The 24,259-nt window shown below is 29.2% G+C and overlaps 1 protein-coding gene across 2 annotated transcripts in view; it reads left to right on the top strand.

Annotated features, from left to right (window-relative positions):
• The window catches only part of LOC107441591 (follistatin-related protein 5), a 427,657-nt gene that overhangs the window by 342,583 nt on the left and 60,815 nt on the right, over positions 1-24,259 (top strand). For both annotated transcript variants that reach the window (XM_021147212.3, XM_021147214.3), the window contains exon 4: positions 21,270-21,509. In XM_021147212.3, coding sequence (XP_021002871.1) covers positions 21,270-21,509 — 240 coding nt within the window. The remainder of the gene's footprint in view (positions 1-21,269; positions 21,510-24,259) is intronic.

Raw genomic sequence — 24,259 nt, 5'->3', positions numbered from 1 at the left:
CAAGCAAGCAAAAGTTATAGTTATCTGACGCTCAAAAATAATTTTTTAATAAAAACATCCGAATCTGTCCTTTACTTTTATGTTAAACATTTGTTTAAATAGAACAAGGTTGCATAAAAAAGTTTATTGGAAAAAGTTTAAATAAAGATCTTACTTTTTATACTTTATTGAAAAACTTTAAAAAAAAATTCCTAACTTAATAGGGAAAAAAATGTTTTTAATTTCAAAATATATTTGTTATTATTTCTCAGATATTTGTAGATAATTAAAATATTTCTGCAAAATAAAGATTAATGAAGTTCAACCGCTTTGTGCCGGAAAAAAAGCGAAATGATTTAAGAAAAATATTGTTAATAAGCTGCTTAAGTTAACCGGAGTGAAGAAAACAGGATTATCTATAGAAACAACAGACGATAAAAAAAAAAATGTTTTTTTTACAGTTTTAAAATCTGGCAACATTTGATCGATGCCAGATGCTACATACCACGCTTTTGTAATAAGAATACGTAATGGCAACTAAAAAGAGTAAGGAAAAAAAATAAAGTGTGCAACTGTCGGTGAAGTACAAGTTTAAAATTTCAGATTTTAGATGGCAACTGAAGCCAAAAATCGTTAGCAAACAGCTGCCTGAGACAAGAAGCCCGCTTAAAGCACCGCAATAGCTCTAATAGCAACTTTTTGTCCTGTTCTAAATTCTCCTTTCATGCGGCCATTTAGAATTTTTTCCCGTTTACCTTTCTCTTTTATTTATGTTTGAAACTTTTAAAATGTATATATCGCATTGATTTAGAGATTTTGAAGAAAAAATCTTGATGCTTGGTGTTTTTTTTTTTTTAATATTCTTTTTGTCTGATCCATATTCTGAGTTTTGATTTCAGTTCTTTTTATAATTGGAGATTTTAAAGATGAGGAGCTTGTTATGCTAGTTTTAGAAAATCGGATTAAATTACCTTTTTTTCCAGAATGTTTGTTACATTATTGTATAGTAATTCTTAATAAATATGTATAACGTTCATGGTTTATTTAGTTACAATTTTCTTCGTGGTCTTCTAGACTTTTTTATTGCCCGAATGCTACTTTTCCATAAAGTTTTTTCAACCACCGTTAGTTGAGTTTCTACATAAGAGATTGATATATATATATATAGATAGAATTTATTCATATTGTTCTATAAATTGCATTCTAATAAGTACATTGCTAGAACCTACTAAGCGATAGTATCCTTAAAGTTTTCGGAAATTTTAATATGGTGCTAAGTTTAAACCGCACAATCATATTTCCTTATGTTAATTACATGATATTATGGCTCACCATGATCCGTAACACGGTTTGAATGATCACCTCATTAAGTTCGCAGCAAATTTGTACCATATTAAGATTCAACATTGATCTCCTTTTTCTGAAAGTGCAGATGATTTATTATGGGAGAATTAATCAATTCAAATATTTAATAAGTTAAAACTTAATGGCAGGACGCGATTTCGTGGCCTAGCAAGAAGCAAATTGCTAGTTAAAAAACAAAAACAAGTGCTATGTACAAAAAAACGCAGTGGAAAAAATTGCTATCTAATAGTCTGGATTTTCAATTATTTTTTACTATATTTTTCATGATATTTTTAATACCATGTTATATACGACACGCGAATTTCGAATCAGAGTTATCAGTTCTTGACGCTCTCGATTAACAACGATTCTATCGTTAAACCTCGTCTTTTTCCGAAAGTTTTTTTTATTGTTATTTATCAGTTTTTCGGCGATCTCCATGTGATTTTTCAATTTTAGTATTTTTTTAATATGATAATAATGTGACCCCCGAAGTTAAAATTTGAGTGATCACTTTTTGATGCGCGTGATTCACGACTATTTCGTTGCGATTCACGGTTAAGTCACGTCGTTCTCTGATCCTTTTCTCGACTGTTATTTTAGTTGTTTCTGCTTCTTAAAGCATGTTTACATAAACATCAAATTCCAATATTATATATATATAGCCATCGTTGAGCAGCCGACCCACTTTTCTTGGGTTTACGACAGCTAATTTTCAACTCCGTAGCCTTGTAATTTTGAACCCAATCCAGAAAAGGGAGCTTCTGGATCAAGTATTGAGAGAAATTTGCCTTCATGGAGGACTTGGAACTAACCCGCAGAGGAATACCACGAGAACCTCCCACGCTCAGCCTGACGGCAAAGGGACTCTAACCATTGATCCGTCAGCCAGTGAGGATATTTCATGTGGATGGTGCAAGTCAGATGCTGATTCGTATTAGCCCGCCCTCGCTGGGATTCGGATCCGGTTCTCCTCAATGGAAGGCGAACGCTCCATCTCCTGACGCATCACAGGTCATTTTGACTAACGTCTGACTTGTTCACCAAGTCCTCTGGTTTAAGAATTGTACCATTGGACTTAATTTAAAAAATTACATGAGCCGCAATGGAGATAAATTTGCAAGATTGCAGATCGTGGATGCAAAATAATCACAAATCCGTTGTTAATACTAGTTTTTGCTGATCATAATTACGCAGCTCTAAAGAAATCTTAAACTTTGATGTAAAATAATTTGTAAACTAATAACCGCATCAATAACATTTTAACACTGCTATATTATTTGCACATTTCTGTGAAAACGGAAAAATTTCATAATTTTAAAATCCAATTCTTTTGGCGATATGAAGACAAGAAACGCATGCGGAAGATACTTTCTGAAATAGGAGTGGCGCTGACGACAGCAGTAACTTTTCTTTTTCATACAGAGAGTTCTTTTTAATGATTTTAATGATTACTTTTATGCTTAAAATGTGAGTATCATTAAAATATTAACATATGCAAAACACTTCATTAAAAGCTAATCTATTCTTAAGAAACTTAAACAGTTTTTTCCATCATCCCATACTTCCGACTTTAAAAACGCAAACAGCTTCAACGAAAGTAATTAACGTGCCATAATAGAAAATGTGTAATTTATTCCACTTGTTAAGTGTAATTCTCGTAGAAAGCTATCTTAACAATAAGTAAGCAAATATTTGCCAAATCTCTCTTCTTACAATGTTTTGAGACGCTACGAGCTGTTGAAGACTGTTTCCTTTGTTTTCCAATAACAAACCTCTCTCTCGACTTCGTACAGAGAACAAAAGAGAAAAATAAGCCCCTTTTAAGACCCTTTTTCGTTACTTTTCTCTAATTGAAAGATTCAGAGACAGATGGTAAGAAAAGCGGGACGCCTCCATAACTCCATTAGGATAAGTGTACCAAGAAGCATTTCTTCATAAATATTACTACACCTTCGCAGCATTTTCTTTGATTTACTATAATTAGGACGCTCCCAGCAAAATCGCTGGTTGCGTCAACGGAATTTCTAAACTAATAAATTCTTAATAGCTGGTTAAGAAAATGTTGCCGAAGCTTAAATTAATTATAGTCCTCAAAATCTTAAACACTTGTGAGCGATAAGGTGGAAGAGTTTTATGACCTGGTGTTAAGAAAGAAAAGAATAGAAATATCAAAATTATTTTTGCTTTCTATGAATATTCAATTGCTGTCTAATCTTTAAAAATAACGTGAAATTGTTTAAGATATTAATTAGGGTATATAACTAATAGGAGTTAAATAGTTTACAATGATGTTTGCAAATGATTTTTAAATTGATATTTACACACTTTTAGTGGAAAAATTTTTTTTGCTTCTGTAGAAGAATTCAGGTTTTAGGTAAATACTAAGTGGGCTTCTCTAACCAACACCCACTATTGCTACGCAATCATTATTTTTTATCACTTAACGATAAATTGATAAAATTTAAGGGAAAAACAATTCAATTAAAAGACCCCCAAATTTGTTTTCTTGAAACAGCACAGGACTTGGTTTCGAAGATTAATCCTATTATTTTAGTGAGATAAAATTTAATCCTACAAGGAGAAAAAAATTCTAGCTTTCGACGAATTACTGGTTTTTGGACCATGCTCTAAAGTATCATGATAAAATTACCAAACTTTATCACATTTACCAAATTTTATCACATGTTATTAAACCATATTTTATAGTTAATTTTACCAAAATTATTACCAAAGATCATCATAAAAAATTATCGAGCTTTTTGGTGTTCTCATAGAGCCAGAAACACGGTAACTTATAACACATTCTTGGTTGTTTTGACCATACTTTTTTAGCTGTGTAACAAATTTGTTCAGTTATCATTGCAACTAAGTCTCCCTTTTTTTAATTTTTTATCAATTTTTAGTAATAATAAAAAATTCTTAATTTGTTTTTTCTTTTGTTTTTTTTCCCTAGGAGATTATTTAGAGAAAATATCAATTTTTGTTCAATTTTCAATTCAAATATCAATTTTTGTATTCATTATTTCTATGTAAGAACTAAAAGAATTTTTAAAGTTAGAAATAACTCAACTAATGACTAGAGTTACAAATTTAATGCTATATTTTGTTGAATAGACTGTTGAAAAACACTATTTTCCGTTTGAAATTTATTGTCAGTCCCTCAAACCTTTAAACTTCATTGATATGTATGAGAAATCGCATGATCTAAACACTTCTGAAGTTAAAAAATGATTCTTTAAGTATTTCTCGAGAAATATGAAAAAATGTATTAGTATAGAAGTGTTTCCATTATTAAAGTAATGATGATGGAAACCAAAGAAATCTGGAACTTTTTTATTAATTATCCTATCACATGATTTCTCTGTTCAATAAAAATACACTGAGAAAAGTTTCAAAACATCATTTTTTTATGTTATAATATGAAAAAAGTTAACGTTTGTGTTTAGAGCTAGTGCAGCCGTATCCAGCTCTTCTGAGCTATTCCAGCTTTGCATTCAACTAGCCAATGTTCTTCGCTATCATTTTTTAATTCGATTTAAATCTATAAAACTCATTTGGTTTATTTATTTATTATTTACATGTTTTTTTATTACAGGTAGTGTAAAACATAATGTACTTTGTAAAAGAACATGCTAGATTTAAAAGAAATATCATATTTCTAATATTTATCGGTATATTTAGCTCTTCAATGGGGAAAGAAATGTTTTTTTTTGTACTTATAAAAACATTTTTTTTTTAAAAATTTTACTAAAATATACTTGTTTTATTCTTCCTAAAGTTTTACAATTATTTTCATTTTTAAAAGTCTTATTTGCTATCGTTATAATACCACATTATTTGAAATTATAATATTACATTAATTATTTAAATTATATTTTTGTACACGATACCAACCAATGTTTAACATTTATGTCAAAATTCTGACATATTTATTTTAAGAAATTCTAACGACTTGAAAGCCGAATGAGTGGTAATTCTGAAGAAAAAAAATTAAAGATTAAAAGCTTAGAAAGTTTGCAAAAATAATTTTCCTTTGAAATTGTACTTCTTTAATTTTTTTTTTTTCATTTCATCATTACCGTTCTAATATTGCAAAAATAAAAGGTTAAGTTAATTCATTTTTAAGAAAATTTAATTTTTTCCCCTTCTATTCTAATCCTAATGCTTAATACGAGTATATTGGAAAAAATCGAAACTGATTATTTCTTTTATTTCTTGTAGTATCAAATTAAAATCTCCAACTGTATTTTTTTTTATTTAAAATAAAAAAACGGAGATTTAATTTCTTAATTATATATAAAGAACATTAAATTTTGAAAACTTTTTAGCTATAAAAATATTTATAATAAAGTTAGTACATTTTTTGGTCTAATCCATCTTTATTTGCATTTGAAATTGCTTTATTTTTATCATAATATAACTAAAAACAAAGTATTTTTAATCCTGATTTATACTTTAATACTCTCTGAACAAACTTATTATTCTTCGAAATGTTTGTTGAAATTCTTTTGTAACATGCAAAATATATTTTTGATAATTAATGTCAAAGAGTACTACAAAATTTAGTACTATTGCTAGATATATTCAAAAACGTTATTATTGAGTTAATTTTTTAATTTTTTTTCATAGGAAATAAATTTTTATTTCCACAATTTTTTTAAATCGTTCAAAGCAAACATTACAATAAAAAAAATTTCAAAGTTTTTTTAAGTATTTTATAGTATTTATTTTGTAAAGGAAAAAAAAGAAAATTTACTTATTCGGTGAGAAATTTTTATGCATATGATTGCGATTAATTTTTTATTCTAACTAAAAGAATTGTTCTCATATATGATATCATTTTACATTGAATATTAAGTAAATTTCCAACTTAAATCAAATTATAATTCAGCTTATCAAACTAAATAAACATTTTCGTTGAGGCAGAAAATTAGTTTTTTTTGTTAGAATTATAAAGTTTATTATTTTTGGTAAAGGAAAGATTTTATCGAATTATTTTTGGTCGTAGTTGACTCTTTTTAATACTTCAATAAGTGGACAAAAATGAAACAATTTGCTTCAGACAAAACTAGAAAAAAAATCCGTACAAATAAAGCAGTATGCTCATATGTACGTATGTATATACCTTATATAAATCCACAAATCAGAACCTATCAGCACAAATTAGGTGTTTGAAGACTCGACAAACTCAACGGTTTATATTAAAACTCTCTCCAACGCTGGTTCACGTACTACAGACTATAGAAAGGGTTTTCCATAGGATTTGATAAATAATTTATAATATGAGTGATTTGCAAACTTTCAACTATAATCAATCAAAAATAAATTTTATTGCATGTTTCGATGAATCATTTATCTTTGGCCACCTATGTTAGGGTATCAATAATAAATTAAAATTCATAATTTCGCAATGTATTTTGATAACGTCACCGGATTTGTATATTTAAAAGGTACGTGAAGCCATGCGTATCTTATGCATGTCGAAATTTGAGAACTAAGGGAATACATTTTTTACTTATTCATGGTAAACGTGTGATCAATTCTGAATATCTTATATTAAATTAAATTATTAATATAGTAAATTATTATTTTGGTGTGTCGAACTTTAAACTCAGACTATTGTAAATCTAATAATATGAATCTGCACCTCAATATACAGCATACAAAATAAAATAAATAAAGGTTAGATATTAGGTGCCATGAATATGCATTATGGTGATATTAGGGTACTTAACTGTTTCGAAGGGTGGTAAAAAATCTATGACCACAATACCTATATTATGCACATATGTGGGGACAGTAGGTTCTCATTACCAGAGTATTTGTAACGGCAATACCAGTGATATTTAATGACAGATTCAATTGGGCATCGCTGATAACTTCAATAATAGTTTGGCGATTTCTCACGGCTTTCGAAATAAGCACCGATATTAGTTCGTTCGCCAAAAATGATCATCAAAATCTTAGTGTTGTTACTAATTATTTTCGAGAATTACAATTAATTAATTTTGGTAATAGGAATAAATTGACATAAGAAATAGTTAACATTAAAGATCTAAATTGATAGAGTAAATGTACTTATTCGTATATGAGAACCGTAAGAATTGTGATTAATGGCGACGATACGTAATTAAATTTGGAAATGGTATAAATTGAAATAGAAAATAAATTTTACTCTTTAAAGCTAAATTAATGGATAAAAGGTACTTATTCATTTAGAAAAACTATAAAAAATTTCTTTATTATTATTGACTCCAATGATAGGGGAGAGTGGGGTCAATTGTAACATTTTTTACTTAACTATTTTTAACTAACAAAAAATCCAATATATTATTAGTATTAATTGACAGACGAATAAAGTAGACCATCCTCTACTAGAAAATAAATATATACCTTATTTTAAATGTTATTATATTAGTTATTAACAATTTTTGACAGTCGTGCAGTTGTTACAATTGTCCCCACTTTCGGGGTCAATTGTAACAGTTCATAAATTCAACTAAAACATAGTCAATTATACATATTATCATAGTTGTGATATATTTTTTTATTGATCAAAATAGTAGTGATATTTTAGGAGGAAAAATAGTAAAAATAATTATGAGCAGAGACCTAAAGGGTTAAACTTTTAACTTTAAGGGATTAAAAATTTTAATTTATGCTGTGAAAGGGAACAAATAAAATAATGCACATGCAACATAATATGAATGATATAGGAAACTATTGGTGGTTCTTAAAGAGTTAAGTAATGGTTTGTAAACATAAGATTATTTATTTTCAGCTGTTACAATCGCCCCTTTACTTAATGTTACAAACGTCCCCATGACGCCATTTCAGCTTCATTTGTTAAAAACAATGCTAGTTAATTAACAAAACTAAATTTTTTTATTGAAATGTTAATTAAGGTGTTCACTTACATATTCGGGTAATAATTTTCATTTGTTTAAATAAAATTACTTTGTTACGATATAATATTCTAATACCAAAAAAAGTACTTACGTAGCGTGAAAATATCTTTTGTGATGTAACTCTTTCAAAAGTACATAAAAATGGTTGCCAGCAGGTGTGTACATGTAGATTTATTAAATACACCTTGTGCGCCACCTAGGAATCAAATCTAGAACCCGACACTCGAAATTTTTGCTCTGTTACAATCGTACCCTGTTACAATTGACCCCACTCTCCCATACTGAATGTGATACCTGCAAGTGACATAGTGTGATTTTCTCGATCTTAAATGGTTGTTGAAACGTTTGTTTAAGTTAGTGACTGTTCTTTCTATTCTATTTCGAATAAGCCTAGCCCGTCAAGTATCAATTCTCCTAATTGGCGCATTCTGTTATCTTTCACAAAGATTCATCAGCAGAGATTTCAATTTTTTCACTAAATATTTCTTACAAAATACGAAGCCAGGTACGAAGCCATGTAGAACATAAACAAACTAATTATGCATCGAAGTTGCAAGGCACACGAAACAAAAATATATGCCGGTTACAATAAAATAGATAAACAAATAATAAATCTAGGTTAAGTAAAAGACGCAGACGAGAAAGAATTACATTTTAACTAATTTGATGTGAGATAAAGTGCTGCATTTAATTAACTCCAAGTTAATTAACATTCTAACTTATGTGGAGAGACTTAGCTCAACTTTAACACGCCATTTTGCGTATAAACGATCAGCTGGCACGGCACTGACGTCATAGGCACTGACGTCTTCTTCTTATAGTGCAAGTAACTAAATGGCCCAGTAAATATAGTACAACTCGACAAATTATTAAGTTTGTTGTAAATTTGCTTGATATTTTAATTCAACTTGCACCAAAGTTTCCAACAAATTAGCGATCAAATAAGTAAATTTATTTAAACTGAAATAATGTTTTTTTACGTTACTTTTACAAATGATTTTGGTTCATTTATTTTTTGTGAGTTTAAAGTAGCCGGAGCCACCATGTTTGTTCTTCTGTAACACTAAAATTTGTAATTACAAAATGATATGATACACATAAGACGCTAAATTCAAATATTTAAAAGTTTGTGGGTCGTCAAAAAATGTTTAGTTTCGTGACGAAATGTTTGACAAAAATAACGAGATGTAGCTCAAAGATTGTTGAACCATCGGAATTGATCAGAATAAAGATTTGTCTCACGTGTGTTAAAAAAATGAAAATCTCAATCATAAAACATGTAAAATTAAAAACTGAAACATTTCTGCTTTAAGAAAATATCATGGTCAACTGCAATCATCGAGCATAACTTTATAATAAACTCATGTTCTTTGTCACTGGCATTATAAAAAAGTCCATCAGGGGAGGGGGGGTAATTACATGATTTGGCGTAAAATAATGTAGCGAATGCCACCAAATAATGGTTTCACGAAACCTAGCTACGCTAATGAAACAGCTTACTTCTTCAAACGTCTTTTTTATGAAATAAAAAAAAAAACTAGAATCTCTTCAATGTGCATCCTCAACCTGTCATATCTTCTTTCCTTCGAAGACATTAAGCAAATACCTCGTCCAATATATTAGTTCTCAATTACAGAATTTCTCACCTGCTGCCCTGAATTAAGCTCTTAACAGCTCAATCGGTAACAGAAGATAAACTCACGAAACAAGCTAGATAATTGCTTCTTCTTTTTGTCTGTGAAAAAAACTCCTTCTCGTGTCTTAAGAAGTAAAACTACAGAATGTATATGTATTTTTCATGTATTCTTTTTGAAACGGGGGAGGGGGTCTAATTGCAGTCGGCAGGGATCGTTTTATACTGCTGTCCTTAATGGAGTTTTAAATGGAACGGAGAGCCGCATAAAAAACTCATTCGAGCCCACCTCATGCATTCATGGTTTATGGATGAGGTTACATGAATGCTTTTGCTTCCCTGGAAAAGAAATTTGGGCGCCAATATTTCGCCAAAATTAAAGCACGTTAAATTTGAATTAAAGCATTGGTGAGAATTTTGATATTAGTTAGAATAAGATACCATTGATAATAGTGAGTCGAATACATTTTTTATAGTTTTTATCAGATTTTGTTTTGTGGGATGTATACCTGCATAGTACCAAGACACATAGGAGGGGCACATTTTTTTGTTTTTAGGAAACTGTTCGTTTATTTTAAGTTTTATGAATATGTGCGCATTAATTTTTTCTTTGTATGTCTATTTATATATAAATTAGGAGGCTCCGCCCCCTGCTCGCTAACGCTCGCCAACCCCCGAGAATTGCTACGCAATCCTATGTGATTCACGCCGTGAACCATGGCTCGCTGCGCTCGCTCGCCAATGAACACAATGTTCTAGCACAAAGACATAATATATTATCATCAAAGACATAGTATTTTATCATCAAAGACATAGTATTGTACTTATGTAGAAGAATTCTACCAATGTTCTTATTGGCTTTTAAAAAAGTATATTAGCTATTTAGATTGTACATGGTGAAAAAATCAAAACATTAGCTAAATAAGAAACATATTAGCAAAATAAATTATCAAATATTGCTTCACTAATATTCTGCATTTTAAAGCGTGAAAATTCAATGCATAAATAAACGCGAAATATAAAAAAATTCAATGCATTCAATACAAACACTTAAACGTTTTTTAGACGTTTAGGTAGCTCCCAGTAGAAAAATATCAATTCAACAGCGGCCTTTTAAAGCATTCTCACTTCAATTAATTAATTAATTCCTAATTGAGTTTAAATTAAATATTGTCATGTTTTTAGTGCATGAATCTGAATTGAACAACCTGATAATGCTCACTCTGGTTATTGTTATCTGGTTGCTCACTACGTGCTCTTGCGCGCCGAATCCAGTCAATTAAAAATTAAAACTGTTGCCAGCGCGAGGAAAGAAATATCATCGGTTTTATTGATACATACATTCATACGTACGTATTAGCGTTTTATATAATATAGAAGATGTGTGTATAAAACTTAAAAAAACCGAAAAGTTTTCTAAAAACAAAAAGTGTGCCCTCCTCAGGTCATGCCTATGCAAACCTACTTTCGAGATTAGAAAAGACCTACACGGTTAGTTATTTTTGACCCTGTTGAACCAGAATACTCTCAAATTTGTTGTAATCTAAATATGGTTTCAAAGTTGAACCATTTCATTTTACTTCTTAAATTGTGGTTAAACTTGAACAGAAATATTGTTCGATGAAACACCTTTAAATGCTACAGTTAATTTGTAAAAAATTACGATTCAAAGCATCAATATTATGGTATAAAGTGTATTATTTTTAGTGTTTTGAGCGGGTGTCTTGAAACTTTTTAGGATGAGTATTTTCCACTTAGTCCAGAAGTCTAACATTTAATCAGCAAATACGTTATTTCGGGATTGTACATGGAGAAAAAAATTCTGATGAAATTACCCTTCTGTATAGTAATAACATTTTTAACTACAAACAAAAGACCTAAATGATAAAAAACATAATTTTAGTTAATAAAACTAAAATAATCAGTATTTAAACCAATCATTTGGTAATTTTTTCGTTCATACGTTAACGATTTACAGGAAATTCTGGCTCTCAAAATTATAGTTCTAACTACTACACATTAAGTAAAAAATACAAAACTGAGAAGTAAATTTAACCGAATAAATTAGTTTTATGCTATGCTCCAAAGTATCATGATAGAATTATCAAATTTTACCAAATTTACCAAATTTTATCCCTCATTAAAAAGCCATATTTTATCATTAATTTACCATAACCATTACCAAAGCTTTTCGGTAAAAATTACCGAGCTTTTGGGTGTTCCCATAGAGCCAGAAAATATTGTAAATTTTACCACATTCTTGTAGTTTCAACCATACTTTTTTCTCAGTATATAATTTCATATGCATCAATTATTGCCTTTCTTCTGATTATTATCTTATAAGATTTAATTTTGTAAATTTCATAACATAGTCGAAACAAACTGATGTTAGGTAGATACCTGGCATGTATATTCTGCTTCCCCGAAATGTAAACATGAAAATTAATATGGATAATTGATATTTGAGATGAATTGAAATGGTTACGCAAGCAGACTATAGCAGAGGGGGCCAACTTGCGGCTCGAGAGCCACATGTGGATCTTTGAAGGATTATTTGTGGCTTCAATATTAAACAAGAAAAACTCAACAGACTATAGCATATTGACTTATAAAAATACTTATAGATGTATTTCAATTTTAAATATTAAGATTTGCAAATAATTCCTTAAATTATACCAAGAAACTGAGAAATTTTTTTCTTTTTTACTTTTTAAAGCATTTAAGATATATTTATACACTTATAATGTGCTTCTCATGCATTAAACACAATAAAAAAGTTCAAAACTTTCTTTTGTATTAATAATGTTAAACTGAAAGTTTAATCCAAACATTAAAAAACTGCAAATACGCCTTTTTTAAGATAATTCTTTTTTAATTCAATAAATTCCCTAATTCCAAATAAAAATATTCAATCAATGGAAGAATGTGAGAATATTTTAAACACATAAAGCGATATCACGCCAGATCAAGTAGCCAAATGTCTACTTTTCGCTTACCATCTGTCACACTTCGCTCTAGGGCTAACGACGCCATTTTTCTGTCGCCGTTCCTGATTTTATCCTCCAAAAAGAAACCTTTACGCAGAGTACCAAAATTTTAAAAATAAGATTAGAAAAAAATGTTCAGTTTTCCTCACCGTCACACAGAATGGACGTGACATATTTAATTTATGAGGAAGAGCTCCTCTTTTTTTCCTTTTTGTTTCATAAATTTGGGATTTTCCCCGGAAGGTTGTAAAAAAAGAATTCACCAGGTGTCTGTTGATAGTTCCGAAATTAGAACTCACTGTGTTTCGCACTGTTTATTCGTAATTTCATTAGAAAAAGTTTTAAATTGCTTTGCATCCCTCAACACTATTAATGTTAAACAGTTTCTCTTTAAAATTACTTTTTATGTAAATTGTTTCAACTGATACTATATTTTTTTCATTTGTAATCATAAGCGCTATTTATCTTTTTAAAAAGTTAGTTTATGTTTTAGTTTTGAAAAAAAATGTTTAAAATATATTAATAAATGCTGATGTAAATTAAATTGTAGTTGTTTTTGGCATGATCCTAACGGCACTCACTAAAAAAAGTTTTTTAATTAAGTAAATTTCGAGTTAAATGATTCATAAAGTAAGTTAATTAAAATAAATTTTCTAAGTGAAATTTCTGAAAATATATTTTGTTGTTACAAAGCATATTTGCTTGCTAAAAAAACTTCTTTTATACATATTATTATTATTACCTGTTAATAATAAAATTTAGGTGACTAAAGGAAAAAAAAAAGTCATAATTATAAACATTATCAAAAAACTTTCCTGTTAAAATAGACCATATAAAGATAAAATACCATTACAAAAAATTACATTTTGAGATATTTGTTCATTTAGAAGAAATAACATTAATTCATATCAGCTATGAGTTATTTAAAAATAATATATTTCTCTTTATTGGGTTTTCCCTATTTGTTTTTTAAATATTTTTTGCGTTTTCAAATAATATAATTGCTATTAAATATTTATGTTCATTACTTTAAAGAGTATCAAAATAATGCAGTTATTTTTACTGGGCATTGATGTTGTACAGTAAAAAATTCCAGATTAAGTTACGGTATTAAGTATCGTCACTTTGGATGCGTATTCCATGAAATCCATTTTTACCGTAAAATATTATATCGTAATTTTTATAATAATATTTATTTAATTAGAGTGATTCAATGATTTTACGGTAATTATTATTGTGAAAATTACAATATGTCAGGTTTTTTTTCCCCTAACATGTTCCAGTAAAAATGAATTTTATCGTATTTAAGTACCGGCAACTGTAATTTTTTACGGTGTATCATTATAACTTGGGTAATTAATTATTCATGCTAACTGTTTTGAAAAAAAAATTCTAATTTATGTATAAATACATATTTTATGAAAATCTGTTGAGTAGCATTAAATTGTAAGACAAATTAATGTGTGTTCATGACAATTAAATTATCTGTAGCATGTTATGCTTAGACAATATGTTTGAGAGAGGTGAGGTTTTAATATCCTTGGACAAATTCCTTAAAAATTGTAAATAATCTTTTCCACCCAGTAAAAGGATGAAATACTCTCATATTTTAACTAGATATGCATTTAGATGAGGTTTTAATGTCCTTGGGCAAATTCCTTAAAAATTGTAAATAATCTTTTCCACCCAGTAAAGGGATGAAATACGCTCATATTTTAACTAGCATTTAGACGAGGTTTTAATATCCTTGGGCAAATTCCTTAAAAATTGTAAATAATCTTTTCCACCCAGTAAAAGGATGAAATACGCTCATATTTTAACGAGATATGCATTTAATTTTTGAAATCTATTATAAACATGCTTAGTTTGTATTTTTCACGTACGCCGTAAAAAAATCCAAATTAAATTACCGTTAAAAGTACCGCCACATTTTACCGTCAAATTCATTTTTACCATGTTATGGAACAAAAAAAAACTTATATACCGTAATTTTTACAGTAACAATTACCCTAAAATCTATGTATTTTTCTAATTAATATTACTATAAAAATTAAATATTACTATAAAAATTTTGGTGTAATATATTACGGTAGAAATCTGATTTTGCGGTAAAATTGATTATACAGATGATGCACATAAAGTGATGATACTTTATACCGTAATTCGATCCGGAATTTTTTACAGAGTACAGATTTCAAACAAATGCATTATCTTAAAAAAATAACCATAATTTCAAAGTTTTTATTTATTTCCCTCAATTAAATGAACATAAATTTTTCTTTAAATAAACTAACGTTTAACGGTAGTAACAATAACGATTTTACGAATTGATAAATAAGAATAAGATTTAATTTTAATTAGTTAATTATTTTGTGTAGCTTCAACTAACTCGAAAACATTTGTTTCTGCGTTATTCTCTATACGTATATTAATTTCAATCTTTATATCATAACTTATTTTTCGTAAATTAATTTAATTAAATGGAATTTTCTTGCTTTGTGTGCATTGAATGTTTTTTTTTCTTCTTACCCGTATAAATAAAGCCATTAATCCACTGCAGAAACAAGTGTGCACTAAACTAAAAAAAATAATATATTTCATTCTTTAGTTTTGGCTCATTATTCGTACAAAATATTTTGGTCAGGGATAATTTTTTACAGTAATCAAGTAATTAATAGGGATGTGTTTTACTATAACTAAATCGCAAAATAAAAGAATTTAGAACAATCTTATGTAACTTAATCATTCAAGTACAGAATCGTGCAATGTTGCTTCTCTGCAAAGATTGCTTTAAGGCGGGAAAACATATTTCACTTAAAATGGCAAACGATTCTCTTCTCAAAATTTATTTCTTTTTTGGCAACACGCCAGATGATTGATTTTTTTATGAATAATTATCTTCTCTTGAATATTTTCCTATCTAATTTAAGCTGTCTTCCTTTTGTACTTGAAGATTAAATAATGCAAAAACATATCTTGTTAGTAGATTAGTTTTCGATGAAGGGGAAAAAAACTTTTGCTTTACAAAATCATTAATAAATTGCTCTATTTCAGCCTTTGGCTTCTTTAAACTAGATTTTTTTTTCCTATAACTTTTTTGGCGTTATTTGTTGTGTGCTAAGAAAATTTAATCAGTTTTTCGTTTTATTTATTTTCTTTTTAAAATGCAAATTGAATTGAATATTAGTACTTTGGTTTTTATAAGTAAACGAAGATTGTTTTTTTAATCAATTGATGATAATATGAGTGGTTTGTTTTTAAAAAGTTTTTTGTAGAGTTGTTGACAGTTCTCATTAACATTGTTTGACATTAAGTTTTTTAAAAAATATGCTTAACACTTATATAATTTTATTAAATGTATTATTCTAACTTTAGATTTGTATATTCTAGTGTAAAAGGGGTTACTGTTAATTTTAACACTTTTAATATTTTTTTTAATTCAAGTGATTATGCATGATTGCATGTGAACCTTTACTCCTGTCATCTTTTAAGCCGAGTGCGTGTAAGTGCATTACATCAGATGAGGGATATATTTGGAAATACATTAAATAGAAAAACAATACTCATTTCTCAAATTATGTTTAAACGTTTCATTGTTGCAAAGACGTTCTTTTTCCTCTCTCGTTGCATGCAAGATTGTAACTGGATTTTTTTTCTTCTTTTTTTGCAGTGTGTGTTTTGTCTTTCAAATTAAACAAAATAAAATTTCATAAAAATAATATTTTCAGGAGTATTTGATGAAAAATATTTTATTTAATGTTGATTTCAGTTCCAATTTAGAAATGAAAAAAGGATAACGATTGATAAAACCTACTCCGATATTTTTAATTTATATAATTATATATATATATATATATATATATGCGGGATTCTGTTTTACTTTGAAAAAGTGTGCCAAAGAATATCTGCTATTTTCAATTTTCATAAAAGTATCTGCTCAGAAGGTTGGGTACCATTTTAGAATTCAAGTCATAAAAAAATATTCTGAGGTATTTTTAGAGTTATAGACTAATCTGTGGAAATTAGGATACTTTTCTCCATTTTAAAATGTAAATTTACTTTTAAAAAAAAGAAAGGTATACCGCAATACTTATTGAGTTAGAAACCAATCTAATGAAAATTGAATGCTTGTCTAGGTTTTAGAATGTAATTTTTTTATTTAAGAAAAAAGTATTTCGATCTGCTTATAGAGTTGGAGATTAATTGCATAAAATTGGGCACTTTTTCTCAATTTTAGAATCTAAGTTTTTGAAAAAAAGCTACTCCGAAGTACTTCCGAAATTTTAAAATTAGAAACTAATTTACGGTGATATTTTTAACAATTGCGGATAGTAGCATTAATTTGCCATATAGCCCATTGACAACTTTTTAAAGCATTTCAAACACCTTTGCTATTTCTCTTATTTTTGGAGCATGTAAAGAATGGGGCAATATAATAATAATGAGTCACATTTTCAAAATCATTCAAGAAACTCTTTTGGAGGGAAAAACTGTTTATATGAAATATAAAAGCGTAATTTTCCTAACACAAGATCCTGACAAGTTGCACTTTTCGAGGTATATTAACGCATTATCTGATAAATCCCCTGTTTGGACACTTATTTTAAGACATCGCATAAGATGTATATGAAAGTTTTGAGGCAATACAATTACAATCCACATTTTCAATTCGTTCAGAGAAGTGTTTTTGAAAAAATACGATAATAATAAGACGTTTATACATATTGAGCTGTTATCTTCTGGAAATTCCGAAAATTCTTAACGTACATATGTGGCTGCAATGCTGAACAATAGTTTGATACAAGATGTCCCCTGAAGAAAAAATTTGTCTCATCACTAGGTTGCTCTAAACTCTTAATATGTTTTAATTGCTGAAATAAAAAACTGTATTTATAACTGCAGGCGACCTCATGGTAGGTATATCGTGGCATTTGTCGATTCAGCAACCAACAGGGTCGACGCACACACGTGACGTCACTCACAAGTATCCAATTAAACCAAATTTAATTCACATGGTTAGGCTTAAACTCTTGACTTCTTCGCTAGTTGCAAGTACACCATTATTTTAAAAAAAATAATAATATAAATATTCATATTCATCATATATTCGACAATTTTTCTATATTAATTATTAAGCTGTTCAAAAAGTTTATTCAATAGGGTGTAGATATTATTGCATCGGTTTCAGCATTAAATATAAGTTTACATTAAGATAAATTTCGTCATATTTAAATACCCATTATAATTTTCTCAATATTTAGTTTCTGGTAAAAAAATCATTTAAAGTCTAAAAAACTTTAGATTGCAGTAACCAATCTAAAAATATTTAAAGGCATTAATTACATACACTCATCGCAATTTAAACTAAAATTAATAACCATTTCATTGGTTTTTATCTTTGTATTGTATTTCCTTTTGGCTAGTTTCCCAAACTGTTATCACGCTTGTCTTATACATATATTCGTTGGTTGGGTGCCAAGAACAAACAGATAACATAACGTTTCTCTGCGCCAAATTTGGCGCAATTAGAAATGGGAATGATGTTTCCCCTAACTGCCAAATGATGATAACTCTTCCTTCTTAATAATCACAAATGAAGATTGAGATACAGCGCAGCAACTAAACTGGGCAATCACCCATTCACAAAATATAACCTTTTGTTATTCACCGTGTCACCTTTTCAGATTTTTTTCCCTTCTTTTCTGGAATTGGCATCGATTTTGTGATTAAAAGAACATTAGGCGGAATTTGAATTTGGAATTCTTTTGTTCTTACTGAAGTGCTTTAATTTCCTTTTCCTTGCGACTTCATTTTCATCTCGCTGTGAGAAAGATATTTTGTATGAGATATTTGGCCATTCCAAGTCGTTGTGGGGGAATCTTTGTAACTATTTTGGGTGCTGTATTTAATGATTTTGGTAACACAAGCTCCGCGCATTATTTAATTCGGGTGATAAATCTCTTGCTGATTAACTTCACTTCATTATCGCCATTTCGGTGAATCAACTTTATGTAAAGCACCGGTGATTTCTGCCAGAAAATGGTTATTTGATGTTTGAATAAATTAATTCCTTTGGGTTCTTTATTTGTCGTTATTTTTGTAATAGTCATTAATTTTTCATCAGGAACTAAAGTTTTGACACTCAACTGATGATTTAAATGATTAAATATATTCATTGATTTGTATCATTCAAATTGCTCATTGATTAGAATTATTAAAACTATTTATTATGAACTGAAGTTTTGGCACACAGTTGAGGATTCAAATACTCATAATTACTTTTTGTTTCAAATCAATCAAATTGTTCACTGTTTCAAATCAATCAAATTGTTCACTTTTTCAAATCAATAAAATTCTACATTGATTTCAATTATAATTATCAATTATTTATTGATTCAAATCATTAAAATTATTAGTTGTTACGAAAAAATAAAAGTACTTGTTAGTTTAAATCATTGAAGTTATTAAATGATTTAAATCATTGAAATTATTAATTGATTTTAAACATTCATTTATTTTAAGCATTCATCGACTTTAATCATATTCATTATCATTATTAATTGATTCGAATCATTAAATTATTTAGTATGGATTAGACTGACACTCAATGGATGCAAATCATTAAATTATTCGATGATTCAAAACATTAAAACGATTCATTGAGCCGAATCATAAATAATTCTTTTCGTCGAATCAAGGAAACTATTCACTGATTAAAATAAAGGGTCGTTAAAAATTTTAGCTTAAGGACGAAATTTAGCTTGAGTAAGTTAAAGATTGGGATTCGGGTTGAGATTTTTTGCACATTCCACTCAAAGGCACCAATTGAAATTTGTAAACTATTTTTTAAATCGGAAGCTAAAATGACTTTTTGTATCCGCTGTCTCTTTGCTTTCTATATGCGAGAGCACAAACGGTACTGGAGTTATTAAAGAGACACACAAATGCACAGATACAAAAACTTTTCCATTTAATATTAAAGATTTATATAATCGATATTAAAGGTATTTAAGATTTATTTGTAAAAAATGTTAGTGCAATTTCAAATTATTCGAATTATTATTTTTAGTTTTCTACAATTATAGTAAATATTGCTATTTATTTCTGTTAAAAAAATTTCTTTTACGTCTCTGAAAATGTTTTTTTTGCTATTTATTAATTTTTATACACTGAGAAAAAATGTATGGTCAAAACTACCAAAATATGGCAAAATTTACTGTTTCTGGCTCTATGGCAGGGCTCGAAGAAAGTCAAAAATTTTACCCGTCCCCGAGGACGGCTTGTCCAACAATGTACCCGTCCTCCTTTGAAACTAGCCCGTAACTTCTAAATAAATAAAAATATAATTTTCTCTTACTTATTACAAACATTTATATAGATTGCACAATGAATTAGTAGTTACTAGGATTGCAAATAATAGTAAAACCTAGTATTTCTTTTATGAAATAATTAATTTCTTTTATGAAATAATTTAAATGACAAAGGTCAAGTTATCTGGAATGTCAATTTATCCGAGGGTGCTTCGTTTTTTAAATGAAACAAATATGACGTTAGACAGTTCCACAATCAAGTCAATGATTTACAGAGGTTTCTGCACAGAAATATGAAAGGGGTTTTCCATTTAGGTGGATGTTCATAATTGCGTTTAACGCTTCTTGTTTAAGACCAGAACGTAATGTGTTTTTTTGTAAGCTCATTGCTGAAAAGCCTCTTTCAATCACTGCAGTACTCCAAGACAGAGTAAACATCAATTCCAAAGAGCGCAGTATGTTGCTGTATTTCTAGATTAGAGGGTCATTTTAGAAGTGAGGCGCTAGACTCTTGTAAGATTACAAAAATTGAAAATGTATCACGAATATTAACGGGAAAATGGCCGTCCGCGCGGACGTCGGATTCGAGAAATTTGCTGTCCGCAAGGAATTTTTGACGGCCGAGGACGGGTGGTTTTTCGAGCCCTGCTCTATGGCTATATCAAAATGCTCGGTAATTTTTACCAAAGCGTGTTGATAATAATGATTTTAGTAAAATTCTCAACTAAATATGGTTTTATATTATGTGTTGCAATTTGGTAAAATTGGGAAATTCATTATGATACCTTAAACCATGGCATAAAAACCATTTATTAGGTTAAATTTACTATTTAATTTACATTTTTTATAAATGTTTGATAATAAAAATTTTAATAGCCAGAATTTACCATAAACCGTTACAACATGAACGGAACGAATAGTTTAAATACCGTATATTTCGCTTTTAATAATTAGAATTATGGTTTTATTAATTAAAACAATTGTTTTATCAAAAACGTCATTATTATAAGGTACGGTAGTTTTACCAGAATTTTTCTTTTCTCCATGTATTTCTTTTCAAAATTTTATTTTCGAAATTCTAATAATTGTCAACTTTCTATCGCAGATGTTTTGTCTAAAGAGGACAAGTGCAGCCGGTCAACGTGTGGACGCTGGCGGGAGTGTGAAGTTAACAGCGAGGGAGATGCCATTTGCACCTGCCACAAATATTGTAAAAAGAGAAAGAAGCCCGTTTGCGGAACAGATGGACGATATTACGTAAACCACTGTGAGCTACATAGAGAAGCCTGTCTCACGGATAGTCCAATTGCCATTGACCACAAGAGGTTGTGCCTGAAAAAGAAAGGTAAAAACACTTTCACGATGGAAAAATATCACTATGAAAACAAAATCTCAAAACAAAACAGAAAAATTTAATTATAAATGTAAGACTTTAGAAACACTGAATTTTTTATTTGATTAGCGCTTTTGTAATTTATCATTTATTTATTTTTTGCTCACACTACGAGAAGCTTCGTAATCTCTCGGAGTATTTGGTACTCTCTTAGAAAAATCTGTTCAACATTGAAACATGATATCAGTACATAAAACCTTAATATCGAGAGAATTCGATGCAACATTAATTTGGCTTTAAAACGTTTGTAATTAATTTGGTGTCATTAATTTGGTGTTTGGCGTAAAATTCACGTTTCCATAAGAATTAAACCGTAATATCGTGTAATTGAATCTATTAAGTACGATGATCTGTCCAAGTTCCACCTTGGAGTTGCAGCATATTGAATATTATATAATGTTTTAGCACGCAACAAAATTTAAAACTCTTTAGCCTATGAATGCCCAGGACACAATTTCTATTAGTTTTTAATACATTAAAATTAGATGCGTATCGACTAGAACAGTTTTAAAAGATAATCTTGTCTGAAATTTCTTAAACTGTATTTGTAAAAAGGTCGAAATATTTTAAACACAATGCAAAATGACAAGAATTGGTCATATTTAAAGAATAATTTCGACAATCAATCGTCATCAATCATCATCATCAAGCACCAATCGTCGAATACAAATGAATTAATTATTAATTCAATAAACTAACTGGTACCACTATAGCACTATTATTCGATTCAAACACCACAACACCCCTTATCGTTCTATTTAAACGTTAAATTAATTCTAAAATTATTCTTTAAAGTAGACACTCAAAAGCAGGTTTCTTGTAAAAGGTTGTCTTAAAAAAAATTTCAAATCGCCACTGGAAATCGAGACCTTCAGAATGATAGCTATCAGAGGCAATAACCACTGAGGAGTCGTGATTCAAATAGAGCATTAGACTTTAACTTCATAGATGCTTATCATGTAAAATATATTTAGTATATATTATAAATGTTGATATATAATCTATACTAAATATATAGTATATATAATATACATTGTATATAATATAAGTGCATAATTATAATAAAAGCTTGAAATAATTTAAGGCTGTTTTTTTAACTAAAATGTTGCACCGATGATCTGTTGGCATATTGCAAGATATTGGTTATTGCTAATTGGTTATTGGCTAATTGGTTATTGCAAGTTGGTATATTTGCTAATTTGGAATGCTTTTGTCACTCCAGTTTCTTAAAGAAAATATAAATTTTCAAATAATTGCTTAATTAATCCCAATTTTTAGAGATTAAAAAAATTTGCTTTTGGAACGGAAAAGTCTTCACAATTACTTCCTCCTTCATTGCTAAAGCTTAACAACATACATAAACGATGGTATTTTAATAGTAATTGAGTGATTCTCACGAAACATGACAGTTCGGACCAAAAAATTTCTTCAAATTTAAAGTCTTCAAAACAATCTAAATTTTTTTGTATACTTTTTAGCTACACTTATTAATATCTTATAGACAGCAGTGTAGTTTATTGGCATTTGCTCGAGAAAAAAAATAAAATAGAAATTCACCAAATCTTGAATGCCAGGAAAATGATATATTACCATAGAAGTTTTAAAAACAGTCATTTTAAGTTAATAGTAAGTAACTCAACTTAAGCCTTTATGTTAGATGGACCATAAATAGCTTAAATTAATTCTTTTTATCCACTGAAGAAAGAAACAAAAAAATTTTTGTTTCTTTCCCAAGCTTATTACAATCATACATAAACTTGGTATTAGGTTAATATTTGCTTTCCCCCTTTACAGTATTAGCAGTTAAAAAGAATTTCTGGTAACACTTCAATGTCCTAGCATTCATAAGCCAGGAAAATAACACCCAGGACAATGACAAATTCGCCATTTTGTAGCATATAAACTAAACTAAACTCAGTGGCGCGACAGCCCATAGAGGGCCAAGGCCTACTGTGTCTATCTCAGTTTTCTTGACCTTGGGCTCTGGGGTGCAGGAGCAGATGTTCCGGCAGATGTTCCGGTCAGGTGGTCAGCCGAACGCGGAACCCCCAGTGTTTAGTTCCCAAGCATGCTTGGTACTCATTTATCGACCCACTGAAGGGATGAAAGGCTGAGTGAACCTTGCCCGGCCCGAGGATCGAACCAGGGACCTGTGGCACGACAGCGCGAAGCGCTACCGCTCAGCCACCGGGCGTCAGCATATAACTTTACTTTAATTTAATATTTTGGCCGAAGACGTTTATATTCTGCAGAAAACAACAGTATTTCTTAAAATAATTCAGATAAATATGTAGTTTTTGTTATTAATGATTTCAAGAAGCCAGGAAAATGACCCAAGTAGCACAGGGATATTGTAACAGCTTTAGTCTACATCGACCGACATTGTCAATATTGGCGAAAATCGAAATTATGTGTACGATATTGTACGATTCCCGTCGATTTCACATTAAAAATCTGTTTGTAAAACTTATCATTTAAAACTTTATTGTGTTCTTAAATCAAAATTAATCATTTAAAAGACAAAAAATGACGTCAAATTGTTATAATTCCAAAAAATAAGTTTAAAATATAAATTTAGAGATATCCGAACAACCCCGGACAATATTTGATATCAATATTGCAATCGTGTTTTTGTCACGACATCGATTTTTTCTCTAAATACTGAAATCTACGATCTATACCACTCGGAACCGTAACCATAA

Source organism: Parasteatoda tepidariorum, chromosome 4 (genome assembly GCF_043381705.1).
Source record: "Parasteatoda tepidariorum isolate YZ-2023 chromosome 4, CAS_Ptep_4.0, whole genome shotgun sequence".
Lineage (NCBI taxonomy): Eukaryota > Metazoa > Arthropoda > Arachnida > Araneae > Theridiidae > Parasteatoda > Parasteatoda tepidariorum.
Note: the sequence above shows the minus strand (reverse complement) of the source record. Positions and strands in the feature narration are given on the sequence as shown.